The sequence below is a fragment of the Eurosta solidaginis genome, chromosome 5, assembly GCF_040869045.1.
Source record: "Eurosta solidaginis isolate ZX-2024a chromosome 5, ASM4086904v1, whole genome shotgun sequence".
In the NCBI taxonomy this organism is placed as follows: Eukaryota; Metazoa; Arthropoda; class Insecta; order Diptera; family Tephritidae; genus Eurosta; species Eurosta solidaginis.
The window spans coordinates 29391527-29416847 of record NC_090323.1 but is presented as its reverse complement, the minus strand read 5'-3'; the positions used below and the strand labels follow the sequence as shown (position 1 = coordinate 29416847).

The 25321-nt window shown below is 37.5% G+C and overlaps 1 protein-coding gene across 6 annotated transcripts in view; it reads left to right on the top strand.

The window, feature by feature from the left end:
* fz (frizzled) overlaps positions 1-25321 on the top strand; it is a 737734-nt gene that overhangs the window by 350728 nt on the left and 361685 nt on the right. The window contains exon 6 of one of the 6 annotated variants that reach the window (XM_067792102.1): positions 5943-8187. The exons of the other annotated variants lie outside the window; for them this stretch is intronic. Within the exon in view, the coding sequence (XP_067648203.1) occupies positions 5943-5962 (20 nt within the window). The 3' untranslated portion in view covers positions 5963-8187. Of the gene's footprint in view, positions 1-5942; positions 8188-25321 lie in introns of those variants that run through there. 6 annotated transcript variants of the gene reach the window in all.

Sequence of the window (25321 nt, the reverse complement as noted above, 5' to 3'; positions counted from 1 at the left end):
TTCATGAAAGGTATAAAAATAGGTAGGTAATCTGTGTGAGGATGCAAAGCTTCACTTTTTTTGTGGTCTGCATGTAAAAACTATGACTACGAATCACGTATTTCAAAAATATATGACGTAAACGTAACTATTTGATGAAATTTGATGAATTTTGAAGCTTCTAGCCGTAAAAAAGGGGTCAAAATGACAGTTTATATGAAGTATATAATATATATACCACCGATCTCTATGATTTTTTCAGACAACAATATATGCTATATACGTAAGCATTTTGTGAAATTTGAAGCTTCTAGCTGTTAAAATGAGGCCGAAATCGTAAAAAATATATATATATACTATATATACCATCATATATATATTATATATATCACCGATCTCTATGATTTTTTGACACAACAATACATACTATATACGTAACCAATCGGTGAAATTTGAAGCTTATAGCTGTTAAAATGGGGTAAAAATTGCGAAAAGTTTCTTATCTGAACAATCGGTTGTGGGGGATATATACTATATATACGACCGATCTCATAAATTTTTTCAGGCAACAATATGTGCAATATACGAAATTATATGGTGAAGTTTGAAGCTTCAATCTGTTAAATTGAGTAAGATATGACAAAAATCCTCCTTTTCTGAAAAATCGGTTGTATGGTGGATATATGCTATAGTGGTCCGATCCGGTCGGTTCCGACAAATGTCTAATCGGACACCCAAATACACCCGCTCACCAAATTTTATCAAGATATCTCAAAAATTGAGGGACTAGTTTGCATACAAACAGACAGACGGACAGACGGACAGACGGACATGGCTAAATCAACTCACCTCTTCAACCTGATTATTTCGGTATACTTAATGGTGGGTCTATCTATTTTCCTTTAAGGACTTACAATTTTCGGTTTCGTGACGAAATTAATATACCATTTCATTTTCATGAAAGGTATAACAAGTAAGGGTGTCTAAGTTTGGGTGTAACAGAATATGATATACTCGGCGTGTGTTTGAATTGTAGAGTTCATTCCAGATAAATTTTTTTTCGAATTTCGTTACCAGGGACGTATTTTTTGTTCGAGGCTCTAGAAATGCTTGTTCGGAATAGAAGCGTGGCTCCGCCCATTAAAAACAATTCTCAAAATTTCCTCTTACAATAAATCTTGGTAAGTAAAATATCATTGATACAAAACTATTTTTCGCTAAGATATAGCTTATTATTCTAGTCTACGACCAATTTAAACTTCTTTTATATAAAATTGGGCGTAGCTTTTAACCGATCCCGTCCATTTTTCCTTGAAATATTTCCTGCTATAAGGAAAATTTTTATACCCAAACTTATTACGATCCTTTAATTTTTCTTCGAGTTATGGCTCCCGAAACATTGGTCATAAAAGGGGCGATGCCACGCCCATTTTCAAAATTAAATTATTTTCCTTTTTCTTGTTATAATTTCACTTGGAACATGAAACACCATTTATGTAAAGCTCTTTTTTGCAAAGATATAGCTTATTTTATTCGTTCACGACCCGATTTCGCTAAAATTTCTTCGAACCATTCTTTATAGTAAAGGAAACCTATTGAATTTTGTTATGATTTTTTGATTATGATTAATAATAATAAAAAAAAATTGCGAGTAATTAAAATATTTTACACATGGAATTTGTTATTATACTCAGCTGAGCAGAGCTCACATAGTATATTAATTTTGTTCGCATAACGGTAATCCGTAACGGGATAAACTAATCGAGATAGATATTGACTTCTATATATCAAAATGATCTGGGCGAAAAAAGAAATTCATTTAGCCATGTCCGTCCGTCCGTAAACACGATAACTTGAGTAGATTTTGAGGTATCTTGATGAAATTTGGTATGTTAGTTTCTGGGCACTCATCTCAGATCGCTATTTAAAATGAACGAAATCGAACGATAACCACGCTCACTTTTTCGATATCGAAAAATTTTCATTACCTAAGACGGATAAAGCGATGAAACTTGGTAGATGGGTTGACCTTATGACGCAGAATAGAAAATTATTAAAATTTTGGACGATGGGCGTGGCACCGCCCACTTTTAAAAGAAGGTAATTTAAAAGTTTTACAAGCTGTAATTTGGCAGTCGTTGAAGATATCGTGATGAAATATGGCAGGAACGTTACGAACGCTACGAGTTACGATACTCCTACACGCCCACTTAAAAAAAAAATTGTTTAAGTCCAATTTTAACAAAAAATTGAATATCTTTACATTATATAAGTAAATTATGTCAACATTAAACTCCAGTAATGGTATGGTGCAACAAAATACAAAAATAAAAGAAAATTTCAAAATGGGCGTGGCACCGCCCGTTTTTATTTAATTCGTCTAGAATACTTTTAATGCCATAAGTCGAACAAAAATTTACCAATCCTTGTGAAATTTGGTAGGGGCTTAGATTTTAGGACGATAACTGTTTTCTGTGAAAAAGGGCGAAATCGGTTGAAGCCGCGCCCATTTTTTTTACACAGTCGTCCGTCTGTCCTTCCGCTCCGCCGTTAACACGATAACTTGAGCAAAAATCGATATAACTTTACTAAACTTAGTTCACGTACTTATCTGAGCTCACTTTATCTTGGTATTAAAAATGGCCGAAATTCGACTATGACCACGCCCACTTTTTCGAAAATTACGAAAAATGAAAAAAATGCCATAATTCTATACCAAATATGAAAAAAGTAATAAAACATGGTAATTGGATTGGTTTATTGACGCAAAATATAACTTTAGAAAAAACTTTATAAAATGGGTGTGACACCTACCATATTAAGTAGAAGAAAATGAAAAAGTTTTGCAGGGCGAAATCGAAAGCCTTTGGAATCATGGCAGGAATACTGATTGTGGCATTACATATATAAATAAATTAGCGGTACCCGACAGATGATGTTCTGGGTCACCCTGGTCCACACTTTGGTCGATATCTCGAAAACGCCTTCATATATACAACTAAGGGTCACTCCCTTTTAAAACCTTCATTAATACCTTTAATATACCCGTATCGTACACTGAAAGAAGTGGTGCTAGTAAAATCAACAAATCGGTTCTGTTGTTCTTGACTTAACGGAGATTCGGTGAAATTGATCGAATCATGGTTAATTCGACCGAGTTCTTTGTCAAACGAACAAATTAGTTTAGTCATTTCAACAGAAGCGAAATCTCCGCTCTTAAGTTAACAAAATTCTGTAAAATTGACAGATTCCTGGTCAATTTAACTGATTTTTATGTTGCGCTGTCTACTTTGTACTTATGACGATGGTGCCACTTGTTAAAAAAAAAACACCAAATCACCAAAACCATCAAATCGAAAAAACACAAAATGGGGAAACAACAAAAAACTAGTTTTTCAGTTATCAATACAAAACAAAAAACCCTTTTTTGAATTTACTGTGCAAAAATTATGAGATACCGGGACACCTATCTATCGGGAACAATTTTGCAACTTCTCTTCCAAGCGAAATGCAAAATTAGGCCCTCTTGTTGCAAAAGTTTTGTTTGAACGAACAGGAATTTTTCCAAAGTTAGTACCATTTTGTTCAAGTTTTTACGAATTTTCATTCACGCGAACGAATTTAATAAGATAATAAAAAACATCCTTTTTTACTTTTGATGTTACGAAGTGTTACGAAAATTAAACTTGCCGAATTACATGTAAAGTTACTCAAGTGGTGAATGACCTTCCTGTGATTTGATTCTTTACTTTTCTATAACTTACAAGTTCTCTATTTAAAATGTTACGTCAAACGTTTTACTACAAGTTTTGTTCGAAACAATCAAGTGTGGCAACTACATGCGAGAGAAGAAATTGAGAATGAGCTGGGCTGAAACTGAAAGAATTGAGAATCAGTTTTGTGACTACAATTTTTATTTCTATTTGCAAAGCGAAGTTCAAAACTATAAATTATAAAATATAAAATTTGGTGAAAGTGCGTTTAAAAAAACAAAATAATAAAGTGTATAATGTTTAATGTGTGCCAGCATATTTGATGTAGCCCAATTGACGTTCGGTTAGTAAGTGCCACCGTGGTGTGATGGTAGCGTGCTCCGCCTGCAAAGCAACATCGAAATTTTAGAAATAAGGTTTTTCAATTAGAAGAAAATTTTCCTAAGCGGGGTCGCCCCTCGGCAGTGTTTGGCAAGCGCTCCGAGTGTATTTCTGCCATGAAAAGCTCTCAGTGAAAACTCATCTGCCTCGCAGATGCCGCTCGGAGTCGGCATAAAACATGTAGGTCCCGTCCAACCAATTTGTAGGGAAAATCAAGAGGAGCACGACGCAAATTGGAAGAGAAGCTCGACCTTAGATCTCTTCGGAGGTTATCGCGCCTTACATTTATTTACTGTTTGGCAACATAGGTACTTTCGTACAAAGCTGTCGCAACAACTTTTTTTGTTCATTTGACTACTAAAACGGTCAATTACGAATCAACGATTTGTGCGCAGTTGATTCAACATCTTGTTGCGATGGATAAAAATTTACAGAAAGTTCGGTTGAATTGACCTGTATTTCGGTTGATTTTACCGATCTTTTTCTTTCAGTGTACAAACACATTATAGAGTCACCCCTGGTCCACCTTTATGGAGATATCTCGAAAAGGCATCCACCTATAGAACTATGGCCTACTCGCTTCTAAAATACTCTTTAATACCTTCCATTTGATACCCATGTCCTACAAACACATTCCAGGGTTACCCTAGGTCCATTTTCCTACATGGTTATTTTCCCTTATTTTGTCTCCAAAGCTCTCAGCTGAGTATGTAATGTTCGGTTACACCCGAACTTAGCCTTCCATACTTGTTTGTGATATAACTTTCAAGGAATAAGTAGTAGTTTGCTGGACAAACATGTTTTTTTAATTACTCGCATATGAAAGTGCCAAATTCATAAAGAATTTTTTGTTTTTCATGGAACTTTTTAACAAAAGGTGGAAAAACGAACATTTTTGCTGGACAAACATGGACAAACGATGACAAACGAATGACATTTGGTTTTTTTAATTACTCGCACATGTTGGAGCCAACTACACAGAGCTGGCATGATGCCGTTTTGTTGAAGCATGAAAAGCCAGAGTTTCGGTGCTTGTAAAGCTTCTCGTTCCTATTTGCTTATTCATTTTGTATCACTAGCTCCATTATTTTCATAACTCTTTTATTTAGCGTCACTAATTCGATTGATGCCACATTAATCACGTCTTACACGCTTAGTTTGGCTTGCTTTCTAGCTTTCATTGAACTTCAGCCTTTTGCGTTTGATTTTGATTTTATCGTTTAATCAACGGTTTAATACGATTTCTTTTTGATGATCTATCTCACTCTTTCTAAATTTCAAGTCATGCGATCGCAAAATCTCATGTTGTGCCCGCTGAAGTGATCTGGCGTCATCACCACAAATTACTTTGTTGTTTCTTGTAAAAAATCGTTCGTCTATACACAGTCGGTATTTCTTCTGTTTGCGTGTTTCGTCGCAATCGTTCAAACCGGCACATTTAGGCTCTTACGCGCCAACTTGGCAGGAGGGCGGCTCTGAACTACATACGAGTACTCGTTGAGAAATAGCGTGTTACCGCTACTTGTTGTACGCAATTTGTTTTTATTGTAATGATGAAATGTTTTCGACATTGGCGGTATCCAGTCATAAATCGTTGTGATTTTATGGGACGTTTTGGTGGTGTGTATATTCTCTACATCGTCTGTGTATTGCTTTGAGTTCTGGTGATACCACACAACGCGTCCAAAGCAGCCGATCAAGTCTGAAGCGGTTAGTTTGATCAGGCAGTAATTCAATTTCTTACATTAAGCTACTTTCGTGATCAGTTATTAAAATATACATTTTTTTGCATAAAAAACCTAATTTCATAAAATTTTACAACTCTTAACTGTTATACGAATTTTTCTTTTTTTCTCTCTTTCTTTCCAGGTAAGCTTTTGATCGTATAGTCTCTTATAATAAATTAAGGTAATTAACTAATAGTAACAGTCAACTGAGTCGCAAATCTACATTGTAAAGGAACTACCACTACTACTAGTCAGCGAGTAGTAGAAATAGGTTTGAGAGACCTATTGAACACCATGAGTGCAATGACAATTTATTGAGTTCAGAGTTTTCCAACTCAATGTAGTCGTATTTCATAGCAGAGCTGCGGAGTTGACTGCATACGCATAACCTATCCAGGAATGCTCGAATCCTAATATATTTCTATCTTATTATATTTTAATTTGAGTTCAGCCTGCTGTTAGTGTAGGTCTTTGGTAACGTAGATCAGTGATCGCAAGTCTAAGTAGGAGGCCGTTATTATTATTCTTCTTGCATCAATAAAGTCGCTACTCGAAGGCTTTGGCGAGTGTTGTCGATGTAGATGGTCCTTTGACAGGTATAGTTCCGGTAAGTTCCGTTAACAAACACCATTAAGGTACCAGCGACCCAGAGGGTCAGGGGGCTTAGAATATACCCGCGGTAGGTATGCCTTCGTAAGAGGCGACTAAACTACCAAATTGATTCAAGGTGTTATGTAGCGCAACCCTCTCAAGGGGTTGCCAGCGCAAAATATAGCTTCTCCAACCCAATTGTCAACCTCACCCACCCGCGGCGAATCCTGTTACTTTAACAGCCAAGGCTCTGGCGACCCCAAATTCCTCATGGAACTAGGGGGTGGGGAGGGTGGGATGGCCTAGAAGGTTTAATGTGGTCATATAAATGGTTCCCGATATGGTAGAACTTAATGGTGCTTTATGGTTAATACAACAACAACAACAACATTCGGGTACCAGCCCGACCATCTCGGGAACGTTGTAATATGATCATATTGAACCTTCTATGCTTAGATTAAGCATGGGGAAATTGATGTATAATATTTCCAAGAGATTAGAAATTCCACAGAACCATGCGACTACATTGGCGTCAGAAATGGATGCAAGAAATGAGAAACTACTTCGTAGCAATTTAATATTGAGAAGTAGACAACGTTATTCATACGATGGGGTCGGTTCAGTTAAGTTGAAGAAGGAAAGATAAGGCCTTCAGATGAAATACGCATAGTGGGACCTGGATCTTACTAGAGAAACGTAAATCGCTTTTATAGTGTATGGATCGGAGAAGGAAGTGCCGTAGAAGGAAGGGAAGCCTAGCATATGTATGTCGGGCATGCGATATGTACCCACATGATATCCACCATCTTTTCAATTGCAGCGCGGAAGCTACGCCTTCAAAAGCAACTTCCCAACGCTCCACCCATGTTTCCCGGGACTACCATTAGAGGTATTTGAAGACAATTAGTCGCACCCATTGAATGGAGCGAAACATTGTTAACACACAATAGTAACAAGCGTAACACACCATACGAGATGTTCGACATAATGTAGTTGGCTCATTCCATTTCAGGACACCCGGTCCGCGCAGGACATGATTTTTGATTTTGATGAAATTTTAATATGTTGTTATTTGGTCAAAATAATGAAACACGTGTTTTTTTCTTGCCTCACAAAAATTTTTTCCGGATTTATCGGCAATTGAATTCCATAAAATGCAATCGATATTTTCACCTATTCACCAATTTTCTCAACTGTCAATAACTGTCAAAAATTAACCGATTCTCATGATTTTTTCTTTGAAATATTCGTTATTATATTTGCTTTTATATAACTTTATAAACAATAGCATATAGTTGTAATTCTCAACTGGTTAGTGAAATATTCTAAAGACATAGTTTAAATTTTTTATCCCAAAGCGAGGTTTTTTCAAAGCAAAACAAGGTGGCTCAACCCGCAGCCAATACCTTGGAGCCCCCAGTGCTCGCCTCCAATGAATACATACAAGGTGTAACAGGCGCATAGCGACCTCTCTCTAAACAATAAAATAATATATAGTCCAATTAAATAACAAATAATATAACAACAACAAAAACCCAATTCGCCCGCCGAATCACCGAAGCTTAGACACAATTGCTTTGTTAAAAATTAACCGATTATCATGCTTTTTTCTTTGAAATGTTCGCTACTACTTTTAATTTTATTTAAATTTATAAACAATAGCATATAGACACTCTCCGAAGGCCTTGGGGAGTGTTATCCATGTTAATGGTCCTTTTCCGGATATAGATTCGGCACGTTCCGGTAACAAATCACCATTAAATTCTAGTCCGACCATCTTGGGAACCTTTTATATGATCACATTAAACCTTCAAGGCCACACCGCCGTTCCAGCCGCTAGATCCATGTGGAACTTGAGGTCGCCAGAGCCTTGGCTGTTATAGTAACAGGATTCGCCACGGGTGGGTGAGGTAAACAATTGGGTTGGCAAGGTTCTTCAGTTTTCAAGATCTCGTGTGAGACTCTGGTGAACGCTTTTAAAAATACTTTTAGATCCCATCGACTTCAAAAGTTCTTGGAATCCTGGAAAAATAGTGTTATGCGAAGGTTGCTAAATTAGACACTGTGGACCTCCTTTTAAAAGAACTCTGCTGATTACTGCGAAAAAAAGTTTTTCAATAATAAATAACTGAAACATTTTGGAAAACTTTGATAATTTGGAAATTGGACTGTAGCTGGCCAATAATACCGTTTTTAAATATTAGAGCTATATAGGCTACTTTCTAGTTATCGATGAATCTGCATGAGGGTAGGGACATGAGGATTCCAAAAGAAATCCATCGCTACAAACAGATGATGCGATACTGGCTCATAGACACAGCCGTATGATGGATTGGCTTCTAAAAGTTCACTGTTGGAAGGATTACGGTGGATACAACTAACCTTAATATGCTGCGCATGTGGTTGTGTTTGCTTACAGGGAGTTCGTTGGCCTTACTATGCAAATAATTTCGGAATTCAGATCTTGGCAGTCTATAGGGCTGTGTTTCGGCTATTTGAAAAAGTTCATCAAAAGGCCCTAAGGGGTGTTGTACTATAACGCATACCTTCTTCTTGCTTTGTCCTTTTATGCCTAGAAACATATTCTGGTACATATTTAAAGCTCGTGTGATAGTGTAAGCTTATACGAGACTGTGGCTTATTGGGTCATGATTTTTCTTTAACTGCTTACTCATGATAAGTCCATAAACTCTACCCCACATTTGCTTCCAAGATTCTAAGCAGATTCAAGGGCTCTTGTCTAGCACATATTTTTCTAGGTTATACCATCGAAAGTTGAAGGTTTTAAATGTAATTAGTCGGAAAGGCCTTGGTCCGAAGATAAGATCTTGGTCCCAAGAAGAGACCGAGAAATTTTTTGCATGAGTAGATTTTCGTATACATTTTTGTCTTCCATCCAAAATAACAAATCAGTTGATTATTAGAGTCGAAAAAATTGGCCAGGAAAAAGAAAAATGCCTTAGGCTACGCGAACTGGCGATTCCACCAAAGTTCAAGAGAAACAATTTTTACTGTTTAACTACTGTGGCGTTGCCTGGCTGTTTTTCTTTTACTTTCAATTCCTTCAAAATCGACTAACGATAAGGCAAGAAAGTAAGGTTAGGCACAGAATTCATTGAACTTGGGAGTGATTTTAGGATGCCGCTCTTTATCGTTAACGAAACTGAGAAGACAATAAGCCCTCGAAATGATTCGGAGAGGAGAGATAATGATGTCTTTTGGTGGTATCACGTGGGATTGTCGGTTTATAGTCCACAAGGTTATGGTATGATATTCAGAGATTCGAAAAGTGCGCTATTTTGTTTCGAGTTGATCTTCGTACAAAAAAAGCCAGCGAACTAAAGATGTCCTTTGTGTATAGTTCGTGGAATGTTATGTATCTAGAATTAACAAAACGTTTCGGTGCATCTGCAAATTTTCTTAAAATACAAATACAATTCAGAACAAAAGGGGACTAACCAAAAAATCTGAAATTTCATAGTTAAGTGTACCATGGGGCTTCCCAATTCAAATCTACATAACTGTGTAAATGATTTATTAATATTTCTACCAATCAGCGAGAAATATCGTTGTAAGCAATAAAAATCCTCTTGGAGTATATCGGGAGGCAAGGCAGCCAGTCTTTCGCATTTTCTCCATTTTTCCAGTTGATCGCTATTTTCATCTAGGTGTGCAATATGATCACTGTGACCTACTTATACCGATAGTCTGAGAACTCTACATGCTTTTATTCATATCCAATGACAGTTCGAGCTAACTTGAATAAATATATTAAAAAAATGGTAGCTAAGTATTCCTTCAGCACTCAAATTTGTAGCTTGCAATTTGAACGATACCCCTAAAAGTTTCCTTTCGAAAATAAATCACTGCCACATCATCGTTTCAACCTTACGCTTGCATGGTTTCACGGAAAAAATCATTGCATAACATTTCCACACTTCATAAATAATTATAGCACACAATTAAAATATATTTTTAGCGCATTTAAAAAAGCCTAGCTATCTAACGTCGATCAACAATCAGATCAGAAGACCAGTAGTGATCAGCTGGTGTTAGCGGTAATCAAACTAAAATAGAAGCAGCGATTTATCTAGAAAAACAAAAAAATCACATCACACATACAAAATAACAAATGAGTGCTTGAAAAGCATGTGCTGTCAAAAGTGAGACAAAATCCATCGATCGTGCTGTAGCACGCCCATATATACGAGTATAGTGGCTAGATGGTCTTCGGATGTTTAAAATTAAAAGTTCTAAGCAAATATTTTATTGGTACATACATAGGTGATATGGCATGCAGTGGAGGTGATATCGCATAAAATGCACCCACATTTCTAGTTTGCTTCAGTTGCATTCGGGTATTTATTTATTTGTTTGTTAGTTACATTCCCAAATGAGTGATGCATATTTCTCTTCACCTAAAGATGTGCGCCTTGCAACAGATCAAATCTTGCAAACTGACAGTGATTTATGCAGCGGTTTATTTATTTTTACTCTTGCGAACAAATGCTACTTTGAACTGAGCAAGCAATTGAAAAGTAAAGTTCCCTCCCTCTTAGCAAACGAAAATCATGCTCTACAATTCACTTATCGTACTCGTCCTGGAATATCGTGCTAAAGCATGGACCATGCATGACAACAACAGATGAGGCGGCTCTGGGAGTGTGCGAGAGAAAAGTTTCTCCAAAGAATGGAAAGGATTCCCTGGCTCGAATTCGAGCTCAAGGCTTACAACGATGTATCAGCCAAAGAAACAAACGCTGTGAAGTTAAATGGTTAGCGCAGTGTGCCTAAAGCGTACTGATGATGAAGGCTTAGCAACCTTCGAAAGAGATCTAGCAGGCAGCTATTTCTTCGATTCCAAATTAAATACAAATTAATAAACAACACAAAATTTATCAGAAAAGTTATTGCTATAGGCCTTGAGTTCGCACTCGAACCTGGTATCCGTTCTTCGAAAGATATATGCCCCTCTATGCGGAGGCGATGGCGAGTACCGAATAAGATTTAATGATGAGCTTGGTATCTGTACACCAACAGTCGGTTAAGCGCCAATTAAGTAAGTACGGTTTGATTCAGCAATTCACATGAAAGACACTTTCTATTAGTTTGAGTGTCTTTAATGGGTATGTCTCGCTTTGCATACACCGGTTTCAATCCAAGGTCGACTCGTAGGTGCCTCCTCATGATGACATTTGTTAATGCTTCGGCCTTACTACTCCTAGCTCCCATCGGTATCCGTTTCCTTTTCCATTCAACCCCAAATTTCTCATAGAGCATAGGCTATTCAGTTGCACAAGACCAGCGATACGTGGCGAAGAGTCACAGCCTGAATAAGGAGTCCAACGTTTTCTTTTATCGAATATGGTGGATGTGGACAGGACAGCGCGATAAAACCCGTAATTCTTAGTAATATCCGCGCCGTGGTCATGCGTTGAATGGCACTGCGTTAGTATGTATTATTACAGTGACCTCCAGATAGCTGACGCACTCTGGTTGCAATTAGTCCTTCTGGGATATTGGGGGCTATATCCCAGCTGACTTATTTTCTGAGCGAGAGTACATTTATGAATTTTAATTCAAATTGAAATACCAAACCTCGAGCTGAACAGAGAAGATATGGTCGATCTCGACCTTTCGGTGCTAGCCGAATCACTTGTAGCATGCCGTGGCTGAATAGCCCCACGCATGATGTGAATATGGCTGAGATAGAGATTTCACAGGATGAATGTCCCGTGGAATCTTAATCAGAAATCCCGCCTGAGTATTGAAAAACATCTTCAAGGCCCAGAGGGACATTCAAAGTAACTATAGATCTTCGGAAAATAACCAAGTTACAACAAACAAGTAAGGAAGGTTAAGTTCGGGTGTAACCGAACATTACATACTCAGTTGAGAGCTATGGTGACAACATAAGGGAAAATAACCATGTAGGAAAATGAACCGAGGGAAACCCTGGAATGTGTTTGTATGACATGTGTATCAAATGAAAGGCATTAAAGAGTATTTTATGAGGGAGTGCACCATAGTTCTATAGGTGGACGCCATTTAGGGATATAGCCATAAAGGTGGATCAGGGTTGACTCTAGAATGCGTTTGCACAATATGGGCATCAAACGAAAGGTGTTAATGAGTATTTTAAAAGGGAGTGGGCCGTAGTTCTATAGGTGGACGCCGTTTCGAGATATCGTCATAAAGGTGGACCAGGGGTGACTCTAGAATGCGTTTGTATGATATGGGTATCAAATGAAAGGTGTTAATGAGTATTTTAAAAGGGAGTAATCCTTATTTCCATAGGTGGACGCCGTTTCGAGATATCGCCATAAAGGTGGACCAGGGGTGACCCTAGAATTTGTTTGTACAATATGGGTATCAAAAGAAAGGTGTTAATGAGTATTTTAAAAGGGAGTGGGCCTTAGTTCTATAGGTGGATGCCGTTTCGAAATATCGCCATAAAAGTGGACCAGGGGTGACTCTAGAATGTGTTTGTACGATGTGGATATCAAATTAAAGGTATTAATGAGGATTTTAAAAGGGAGTGGTGGTTGTTGTATAGGTGGTCGCCTTTTCGGAATATCGCCATAAAGGTAGACAAGGGGTGACTCTAGAATGCGTTTGTACGATATGGATATCAAATTAAAGGTATTAATGAGTATTTTAAAAGGGAGTAATCCTTAGTTCCATAGGTGGACGCCGTTTCGAGATATCGCCATAAAGGTGGACCAGGGGTGACCCTAGAATTTGTTTGTACAATATGGGTATCAAAAGAAAGGTGTTAATGAGTATTTTAAAAGGGAGTAATCCTTAGTTCCATAGGTGGACGCCGTTTCGAGATATCGCCATAAAGGTGGACCAGGGGTGACCCTAGAATTTGTTTGTACAATATGGGTATCAAAAGAAAGGTGTTAATGAGTATTTTAAAAGGGTGTGGGGCTTAGTTCTATAGGTGGACACCTTTTCGGAATATCGCCACAAAGGTGGACCAGGGGTGACTCTAGAATGTGTTTGTACGATATGGGTATCAAATTAAAGGTAGTAATGAGGGTTTTTAAAGGGAGTGGTGGTTGTTGTATAGGTGGTCGCATTTTCGAGATATCGCCATAAAGGTGGACCAGGGGTGACCCTAGAATTTGTTTGTACAATATGGGCATCAAAAGAAAGGTGATAATGAGTATTTTAAAAGGGAGTATTCCTTAGTTCCATAGGTGGACGCCGTTTCGAGATATCGCCATAAAGGTGGAGCAGGGGTGACCCTAGAATTTGTTTGTACAATATGGGTATCAAAAGAAAGGTGTTAATGAGTATTTTAAAAGGGTGTAGGGCATAGTTCTATAGGTGGACGCCTTTTCGAGATATCGCCATAAAGGTGGACCAGGGGTGACTCTAGAATGAGTTTGTACGATATGGGTATCAAATAAAGGTATTAATGAGAGTTTTAAAAGGGAGTGGTGGTAGTTGTATATGTGAAGGCGTTTTCCAGATATCGACCAAAATGTGGACTAGGGTGACCCAGAACATTATCGGTTGGATACCGCTAATTTATTTATATATGTAATACCTGGCAAGATTTTAAGGGTGTTTTATTTCGCCCTGCAGAACTTTTTCATTTTCTTCTACTTAATATGGTAGGTGTCACAACCATTTTATAAAGTTTTTTCTAAAGTTATATTTCGCGTCAATAAAACAATCCAATTACCTTACCATGTTTCACCCCTTTTTTCGTATTTGGTATAGAATTATGGCATTTTTTTCATTTTTCGCAATTTTCGATATCGAAAAAGTGGGCGTGGTCATAGTCCGATATCGTACATTTTTCATACCAAGGTAAAGTGGGTTCAGATAAGTACGTTAACTGAGTTTAGTAAAGATATATCGATTTTTGCTCAAGTTATCGTGTTAACGGCCATGCGGAAGGACAGACGGACGACTGTGTATAAAAACTGGGCGTGGCATCAACCGATTTCGCCCATTTTCACAGAAAACAGTTAAAGCCATAAAATCTATGCCCCTACCAAATTTCAAAAGGATTGGTTAATTTTTGTTCGATTTATGGCATTAAAAGTATCCTAGACAAATTAAATGAAAAAGGGCGGAGCCACGCCCATTTTTTAATTTTCTTTTATTTTTGTTTTTTGTTGCACCATATCATTACTGGAGTTGAATCTTGACATAATTTACTTATATACTGTAAAGATATTAAATTTTTTGTTAAAATTTTACTTTAAAAAAATTTTTTTTTAAAAGTGGGCGTGGTCCTTCTCCGATTTTGCTAATTTTTATTAAGCGTACATACAGTAATAAGGGTAACGTTCCTGCCAAATTACATCATGATATCTTCAACGACTGCCAAATTACAGCTTGCAAAAGTTTTAAATTACCTTCTTTAAAAAGTGGGCGGTGCCACGCCCATTGTCCAAAATTTTACTAATTTTATATTTTGCGTCATAAGTTCAACTCATCTACCAAGTTTCGTCGCTTTATCTGTCTTTTGTAATGAATTATCGCACTTTTTCGATTTTTCGAAATTTTCGATATCGAAAAAGTGGGCGTGGTTATAGTCCGATATCGTTCATTTTAAATAGCGATCTGAGATGAGTGCTCAGGAACCTACATACCAAATTTCATCAAGATACCTCAAAATTTACTCAAGTTATCGTGTTAACGGACGGACGGACGGACGGACATGGCTCAATCAAATTTTTTTTTTGATCCTGATTATTTTGATATATGGAAGTCTATATCTATCTCGATTCCTTTATATATGTACAACCAACCGTTATCCAATCAAACTTAATATACTCTGTGAGCTCTGCTCAACTGAGTATAAAAATTCGAACTTTACTGCAGCATTCATCATACAATCCCTTGTCTCTATTTACTCCCACCCTAAAACAGTACACACGTGGTCTAAAGCGGCCTTATCATTTTGCTTTTGGCCACGTTCTGTAACCCACATCTCATACAACTCCCTCTTTGATATCGTCATTATATCAAAATGGGGGCCTACAGGGAAGAAGAAGCATTTGAGTTATATGTAATAATATTAAAGTATTGCAGAAATACAAAAATTATTGTGGTTCAGCGTTGTCAAAATTTTGGCAGGCTTTTCTTTTCACGGTTTTATATATTTTCAGCACAAAAATAATGCACATTAAAAAACTCATAATTTTGTAAAAAATACTCAACCAAAAAACTTTGGAACACTTGCAAAATAATATAATTACGTGTTGATTTTAAATAACAAAAAAATATTTTCATTTCACCACAAAGTTTTATTTAATTTTAAACTACGCATTATTTCACTTCTATAAATTGCACTACTTAGCGCGTCATCAACAACTCACAATTTGACAGCAGATTACGCAATGAGGAACAATAATTATGAGAATGATAATTACCGTTATATACTGTGTTTTGAAAACAAACTTCATTCAAATTTAAAAAAAATTGCTTGAAAATTTTTACTTTTTCGCGTCTAAACGAAGCAAAAATGCCACTGTGCGGCGGCCGCAGTAAATATGATATTTTGATTTTAAGATACACGCGTCATAGCTCTGGAGTATCAACAAACTTCGTAGTCAAATCAATTGATTCTTCCAAAAATTTCTCAGCTTTCTGTATATCTACTGCTGGGTATTTTAAGAAATCCGCGATAATTCTGCCCTGCTACTATCTTTCGAATCGCCAAGCTGTTGAATGCCGTATCGCAGTGTGAGGCGTGCGCAAGAAGACACTTTCCACAGTAGTCTTCGAATTCATTAAATTCATCAATTTGTTTTGGGCTGTGTGCGAAAAATTGAAATATCCACATCCAAACGAAAAGTAACACTTTAAAAATTTTTACAGAGGACTTCTTTTTAAGGGTTAGGGTCCAAAGGAACCAAAGTGGCAACCGTGATGCAGAGATATGAGAGAAGTAAATAAACAACTAATCAAGAGAGCTGGTCGCAAAAAGTCCAGATCCTAGGAGAAATGGGCAAACGAAGCAACTGAGTGTATATAAGCAGCGCAGTCTGGGAAAAGAGTAAATCAGTTTTTAACACATTATAAGTGAAGTAGGCGAATATATTGCGAAGTTCTATTACCATAGTAGTGTTATAAATGAGGAGTATTTTATATCCAGAAAATTTGAGTTTATTAACTCGGCAGTTCATTGATTCGAATGATAACAGAAAGCGCAGTATTATCGATAATTTCGCTACGATACGATCACAATTACTTGCCTTCCAAATTTCATATTATTAACGTTTTAGATAGAAAGTTTATTCTGTAAATTTCTACAGTCTGAATCATTAGCTGAAAGGTTGAACGGAGCATAGTTATAACGAAAAGGCCCATTATGTAAGAAATCAATTTCATGAAAGCTCTCTATGTACGTATATAAGGGTGTTCCGTGTAAATAAAATTTAGGTTTTTGCAGTCTCTATCCCCCAAACGGCAATATCAAGCTCAGGAAAATCACATATAAATTTGGTACCGTGTGAACACATTTAATATAATGTGTCACACATGGGGTCGGAGCCAAATTTTTTTTACGGAGGCTAAAAAAATAGAATATATTTTTCTATTTTCTAAACCTAAAAGCAATTGCACTCCAGTTGAAAATGCCAAATATAAATTTTGATCCCAATTGCACACATTTGAAGGGTATAACACATAGATCAAAGTATCTTAACTTTCTACACCCTTTAACAGTGTTTAATGGGGACCAATATTTATATGTCATATTTTTGATCGCAGTATTACCACCCTAATGTATATATTATAGTAGAATTAGTAGTCCGATCTTGACTGCCTTCAATGTCACTTCTATCGCTTGTAAAATTGGCGGTCATTTGAAAAAGTCAAAATAAATGCTACCAACCTGCCAGCATAACAAGAGTTACCAATGCGTTTTTATATTCAATTCCTCTACTGCAATACTTTAAACGATAGTATCGATAGTCATAAAACATCGATAGGTAAAAACTATCGATACTATCGTCGATAGTTTTCCACCTCTAGTGGTTGCCTTATTGTTGTAGCTGCCTGCCATCATCTATTGGTTGATGAATATACTATATGGGCATAGTTTCAGGCGCAAGTAAGAAAAGAGGTACAGGGGGGTTATATTATTGTAACGCTACGTTACAAGTGATAGGGCAAAAAGAGAAAAGATAAAAAAAAAAAAAAAAATGAATGCGAAGACGAAAAAAGGGCGGAAATAAAAGGCGAGTTCTCACCATCACTCGCCTTTTAAGGCTCCATTACTGATACTTAGCATAGACTTGACTTGGCTTGCGAACTGTCACATACAGTTCTGTTAAATGAACATTGCATGTTACTGATTACTCAAAACTTAACTTGACTTAGAAGTCTGTTGAATTTTGATTTTCTATGTAAGTTCTAAGTGACGTTTACATTTTGAGATGCCATTTGTTTGTTTCCATTTCATTTTGACATTTTGTCGTACAAATTGACATTTATTTAAAAATAAATTTCAACGCTGATTATGATGCCAGATTTTATGCGCCAAGTGGAGTATAATCGTGGCTAAGTTGCCAAGTTTACGCCAAGTCAAGTCAAGTCTATGCTAAGTATCAGTAATGGTGGCTTTAGTGTAACACTACAAGGAAATGGAAGAGGCAATTGAGTTGCGAATGAGAGTAGGGGAGGAAAAGTTTTGCTACAAAGGAAAGGAGTTTCCATATAATTATTGGTGGTATATCTTTCTCAATTACCTCTCTTTGTAGACCAGTTTAACTCATTATCAACGGGTTCAGTTGTAGTTGGTCCTGAAGGAGTCGCTGCCTTTGAGTAATCATTTTGAATTAATTTAGCTCAGACTTAAGCGCTGTTGGTACAAGTGTGACTATCAACTATCCGCTCTGCATTCGATTGCCTCCAGTTCGAAAGTAGTCATGAAATCTGTAGTGCATAACTGGTGCTAGGCGTGACTGTGCCCCATTATCGCTGCAAGGAGTTAGCGTTATACAAAAAAAAAAAATGCAAATATCTTAGATTGTTTGTGTTTAAGTGAATTGTGCTCACTTAAATAGTATTCCGTTCCTTAGGTCACTATCCGTTTCATAAGTGACTTTCGGTCACCTAACCAGTTTTATGACATGCGCTCATACAACTCTGCAGGTGAAGTAGACTGGAGTTGCCATCCATTACTTCCAATCAACAATCATTGCAGTTGCCTTCCAATGACGTGATCTTCTATATATAAGTGCAATCCGTCTTTTCGCTCTCTTCTTATTCGTTATCATCAACTAGTCGCATGGGCATATCGTTCATCTGTAATCAATCATCAGTTTCTAGAAAGTCGAAGTCTACCAACGAAGGGCAACCATCTTCAAGCAGATTCAATCCATTCAACATATCACCAATCAAAACCATCCACCAGGAAGTAACTCCAAACAGTATCATAAGTTTGTTAATTTATACTAATCAACTCACGCACTTGCGGTGAACCCTTTGTATATTTTGCGTTTACATGTGCCAATATCCTTGCGCGACAATTATCGGAACATATGTATACGTGCCATCGCGGAAGAAGGCCTGAAGCGCATCATTCAATTCATTTAAATTAATATAAATATTTGATTCAAACCTTTCAAATATCATTTGTCTATATCTACCTTGAATACATCAATTTCTATTGTTAGTTTTAAGTGTTATTATTCAATAAATGAATAATTGAATATACGTAAATCACTTCTGCATCACTGCCTTTAACACTGATCCTTGCTAGCCAAATTTGAAACAGTGGCAACGCAAAAACAAAGGCACAGCATCGCTATCACAGTTCCCTTTTGTTATCCCTATACTTCTTCTTCATTCGAATTTTCCTTCTCACGCGAGTGTGTACTCGAAAAGTTTTCATGCTTCCTTAAATTTCCAATAAATTATTTTAAATTAAAATCAGTGAAAATAAGAAAAAAAAACAATCTCCCGAACTTTAAAGCGGTTTAAAGTGAATTGTTATCAACGTATACACAATAAGGCGATAAATACTGTACAAAGGAAAAGTTGTCTTTGAACTGCCAGGGACATGGACATTTTGAAAAATAACCATTTAATGTGAACAAAGTGATCTTTCTGCCAATTTTATAAATGTGTTCGAATTGAACAAATTATAAAAAAAGTCTAACATAATCAAAGTCTTTTCCATATTAATTTTTCCATATATACATAGTATATCGGCGTAATATTTAACGGCACCGTTATTATTTCATGTATGAACAAACAAACATACTGTCACGGATATTAGCATCACTAAGCTATACCATCACTAAGGCGATGCTAAGGCCATGCTAAGCGGTATTTACGTCAATAATCAAATCGTGTATACACATATATAAGGCAGCCGAGAGATGTCACACACAGATGCATTTACTTATACGCCTATGTGTGTGCGAGAGACTGTAAACTACAAACTCACATACATCTGAGAGACGCTGAAAAGTAGACAATTGTAAACAAGTAGAAACTATATGAGAACTATAAACACACGAAATAGTTGGTAAGTTCTGGAAATCGAAGAGCCTAGAAGTATGCAGCGTAAACTATAAAAGCGGAGCAGGCGAGTAAGAAGTAATTCAGTTTGAGTTGAGCAATCAATCAGTTATTGATTAAGCACGCGATCTGGCGGCCAATAGTAGAGTTTAATTGGAGTTATCAATCAGTTTGGTTATTAAGCCAGCGAGTAGCAAAGTATAAGTGTTATTGTGAAGTACTTTAATAAGGCCATTTTTCCATTATTCAATATTGGAGTTATTTATTCAACAGTTTAGCGATACGAACTTAGCAGAGGATTGCAAATAAGAGGATTTGCAAGCAAATTCGTTACAATTGGTGTCAGAAGAGGAATTGTTGAATAAATTCCAGAGGACAACAAGGACATGGCAAAGTTCAGTGAATTGAAGATCCAGCAACTAAAGAAGGAGTTGGAGAGTCGTGGATTGAATACAAGCGGCGTTAAACTCGAACTTCAGGCACGGCTACGAGAGGCAATGGAAACAGAAGGAATTGATCCTGATGAGGACGAGACAACAACAAAAATTGAAGAGAAAAATGAAACACCGCAGACAATGGCGAACACAGACCTGAACATGATATTGGCTGCAATATCGGCACAAATGTCCGAAATGTCATCACAAATATCTACCAACATGTCATCACAATTGGAAGAACAGAAGACACATATTGCAGAAATGTCGTCAGAAATAACATCAAAGATTGAAGCACAAGAAACGCGTATATCAGAAATCTCGGCACAAATTTCAGCACAGATATCATCTCAGATCTCCAAACAACTAGAAGAGCAGGAAGTCCGTATATCATCTAAACTGGAAGCGCATATGGAAGAAAAACTAACCCAGTTTCATGAAGGCTTCAGTGGTCGACAGGATAAAATCGAGGCCGAGGTGGATGCTTTGAGAGGACGTATCGATCAGTTACAACTAAATCGTCCAGCAGTTTCTGCGAGTAATCCAAAGGTAAAAACACCATCCTTTGACGGTTCTGTTCCTTTCCAGGTCTTTAAGCTACAGTTTGAGAAGACCGCAGCAGTGAACAAATGGAATGTGGAAGATAAAGTTGCTGCACTGTTCATGGCGTTGAAAGGGCCTGCAGCTGAGATTTTACAAACCATTCCAGAGGGCGAACGGAACTGTTATGAAGCATTGATGGGCGCTCTAGAGAGACGATACGGAACTGAGCGTAGGAGACAGATATACCAAATGGAGTTGCTGAACCGCTTCCAGAGACCTGGTGAAACATTGCAAGAGTTTGCGTCGGATATTGAAAGGCTAGCACATTTAGCAAATGCGGACGCACCCGTGGAATATACTGAAAGGGTAAAAATCCAGAGTTTTATAAATGGCATACGGGACGCCGAAACAAAGCAAGCTACATACGCAAACCCAAAGCCAACATTCGCAGAAACGGTGTCACAAGCTCTGATTCAGGAAACAGCGTCGCTTCTGTGTAAGACAGTTTTCAAAGCACGCCGTGTGGAAGTAGAAAGGCCAGAGTGGGTAGACACAATTTTGGAAGCACTGAAGGGATCTCAACAGAAGAATGCCGGAGTTATTAAATGTTTCAAGTGCGGCAACCCAGGTCACATTGCACGTCATTGCGATCTTGGTCCTAATAGTTCCAACAATGTGGGTGGCCGTAAACGCAGAGCTGGCGGAAAGGAGCAAGAGCGTGTCGGATGTAAAGAACGAAAACTTGCCCCGGATATTGAATGTCCTGTTATATCTGCGTTGCAGATTGGAAGGAAATCAAGCAGTCTTACCGTCAGAGGGAATGTGGATGGTAAAGAACGTGTACTGACTGCAGATACGGGCGCATCTCATTCCTTGATCCGATCTGACTTGGTCAACAGGAGAATAAAACCGTTACCTGGAGCAAAGTTGCGTACGGTCACTGGCGAGTATAACCAAGTCCAGGGAGAAGTGATATGTGAAGTCCTAATTGGGAAGGTCATGGTTTTACACAAATTCGTTGTGGCGGAGATTGTTGATGAAGTTATATTGGGAGTGGATTTCTTGGTTGACCATGACATCAAGATCGATATGCAGAGAAGGGTGATGCATTATGAGAACCAAAATGTGCCACTTAACTTCAGTTTGGAAAAAGGGTTCAGCAGTAAGCGAGTGCTGGTGGAGGAGATTCGACAGAGACGACGAAAGTCAAGGAAAGTAGATCGAGCAATGGTTGATGGATCGAATGGGCCAAATAAAGCGAAATCAAAAGTACCTGCGAGAAAAACACTGGCATTGACAAACACTAATGGACGCACTAAAACGACTGAAAGAATTTTCCAGAAAGAATGCAAGGGTGGTTTCAAGCCAGCGCGTACTACTGTTGTGAAACGTCAAGACGATACTGATGATGCAAAGTCAATCCGTCAAGATCAAGCTCTGCAAAGTAGTTCTTCATTAGCCAAGCAACAGAGTGCGAGGGAACGATCCAGGATAATGAGTAGTAAAATTAAATACAGGTACGACAACAAGAATAATTCGGAAGGTTTCTTGGAGGGAGATTTGGTACTGTTGTACAACCCTCACCGGCGGAAAGGTGAACCTTCCAAATTTGTAAAAAGGATCAGTGATGTCACCTACCGCATACAAACAATTGGGAAACCACGAAATAGAAGGGTGGTTCATTTGGAGAGGCTAGCAGCGGTTAGATCGAGAGATTCGTCTGATCGGGACGATCAGACTTAGGTGGAGGGCAGTGTCACGGATATTAGCATCACTAAGCTATACCATCACGAAGGCGATGCTAAGGCCATGATAAGCGGTATTTACGTCAAAAATTAAATCATGTATACACATATATAAGGCAGCCGAGAGATGTCACACACAGATGCATTTACTTATACGCCTATGTGTGTGCGAGAGACTGTAAACTACAAACTCACATACATCTGAGAGACGCTGAAAAGTAGACAATTGTAAACAAGTAGAAACTATATGAGAACTATACACACACGAAATAGTTGGTAAGTTCTGGAAATCGAAGAGCCTAGAAGTATGCAGCGTAAACTATAAAAGCGGAGCAGGCGAGTAAGAAGTAATTCAGTTTGAGTTGAGCAATCAATCAGTTATTGATTAAGCACGCGATCTGGCGGCCAATAGTAGAGCTTAATTGGAGTTATCAATCAGTTTGGTTATTAAGCCAGCGAGTAGCAAAGTATAAGTGTTATTGTGAAGTACTTTAATAAGGCCATTTTTCCATTATTCAATATTGGAGTTATTTATTCAACAGTTTAGCGATACGAACTTAGCAGAGGATTGCAAATAAGAGGATTTGCAAGCAAATTCGTTACAATACATATATTATAGTTCTTCCATTCCGCTTTTTAACCGGTCTTATTTAGCTTGACTTGACAGGCTGTCTGGCTGGCCGGCATGAATTTTGTAATTGAAATTTAAGTAACTTCCCGATAAGCTACAAGCTTGAAATTTCGAATATAGTTCAGAACCCGATGACAATGCAATAATAAGAAAATAACTCCGATAGGTGGCGCGTGGTCGATATATTTCAAAAAATCGTATTTGTGGTCCGATTTGGTTGGAACACATATTACATACAGTCCGGTAGAAGTGAAATCAAAATAATTTGGAGTTCGAGAAGGGACAAGCATACGTGGCGCAGAGTAAAGTCTTTGGAAGGATTATATATTGAGGACTTAGATTGTAACAAATTTTCAGGAAAGAGTTCTTGTAACAATGAGTCACTAAATGAACTAAAAAGAATGAGAAATAACAGGCAACTAAATATAGGCAAACAACTTGAAAATAAAATATTAAAAAACAAGACAAGTAATGAAGGCTAAGTTCGGGTGTAACCGAACATTACATACTCAGTTGAGAGATATGGAGACAAAATAAGGGAAAATCACCATGAAGGAAAATGAACCTAGGGCAAACCTGGAATGTGTTTGTATGACATATGTATCAAATGGAAGGTATTAAAGAGTATTCTAAAAGGGCGTGGTCTTAGTTCTATAGGTGGACGCCATTTAGGGATATCGCCATAAAGGTGGACCAGGGCTGACACTAGAATTTGTTTGTACGATATGGGTATCAAATGAAAGGTGTTAATTAGTATTTTAAAAGGGCGTGGACCTTAGTTCTATAGGTGGACACCTTTTCGAGATATCGACATAAAGGTGAACTAGGGGTGACTCCAGAATTTGTTTGTACTATATGGGTATCAAATGAAAGATGTTAATGAGTATTTTAAAAGGGAGTGGGCCTTAGTTCTATAGGTGGACGCCTTTTCGAGATATCTCCATAAAGGTGGACCAGGGGTGACTCTAGAATGCGTTTGTTAGTTCTATAGGTGGACGCCTTTTCGAGATATCGCCATAAAGGTGGACCAGGGGTGACTCTAGAATTTGTTTGTACGATATGTGTATCAAATGAAAAGTGTTAATGAGTATTTTAAAGGGGGTCGGCCTTAGTTCTATAGGTGGACGTCTTTTCGAGATATCGCCATAAAGGTGGACCAGGGGTGACTCTAGAATTTGTTTGTACGATATGGGTACCAAACGAAAGGTGTTAATGAGTATTTTAAAAGGGAGTGGTGGTAGTTGTATATGTGATGGCGTTTTCAAGATATTGACCAAAATGTGGCCCAGAGTGACCCAGAACATCACCTGCCGGGTGCCGCTAATTTATTTATATATGTTTATTATATATGTACCGCTAATTTATTTATATATGTAATACCACGAACAGTATTCCTGCCAAGATTCCAAGGGCTTTTGATTTCGCTCTGCAGAACTTTTTCATTTTCTTCTACCTAATATGGTAGGTGTCACACCCATTTTGCAAAGTTTTTTTCTAAAGTTATATTTTGCGTCAATAAACGAATCCAATTACTTACCATGTTTCATCCCTTTTTTCGTATTTGGTATAGAATTATGGTATTTTTTTTTTTCATTTTTCGTAACTTTTGATATCGTAAAAGTGGGCGTGGTCATAGTCGGATTACGGTCATTTTTACACCAATACAAAGTGAGTTCAGATAAGTACGTGAACTGGTGAACTGAGTTTAGTAAAGATATATCGATTTTTGCTCAAGTTATCGTATTAACGGCCGAGCGGATGGACAGACGGTCGACTGTGTATGAAAACTGGGCGTGGCTTCAACCGATTCCGCCCTTTTTCACAGAAAACAGTTATTGTCCTAGAATCTAAACCCCTACCAAATTTCACAAGGATTGGTAAATTTTTGTTCAATTAACGGCATTAAAAGTATCATAGACAAATTAATTGAAAAAGGCCGGAGCCACGCCCATTTTGAAATTTTCTTTTATTTTTGTATTTTACTGTACCAATGTTGACATAATTTACTTATATACTGTAAATATATTAAATTTTTTGTTAAAATTTGACTTTATAAAATTTTTTTTAAGTGGGCGTG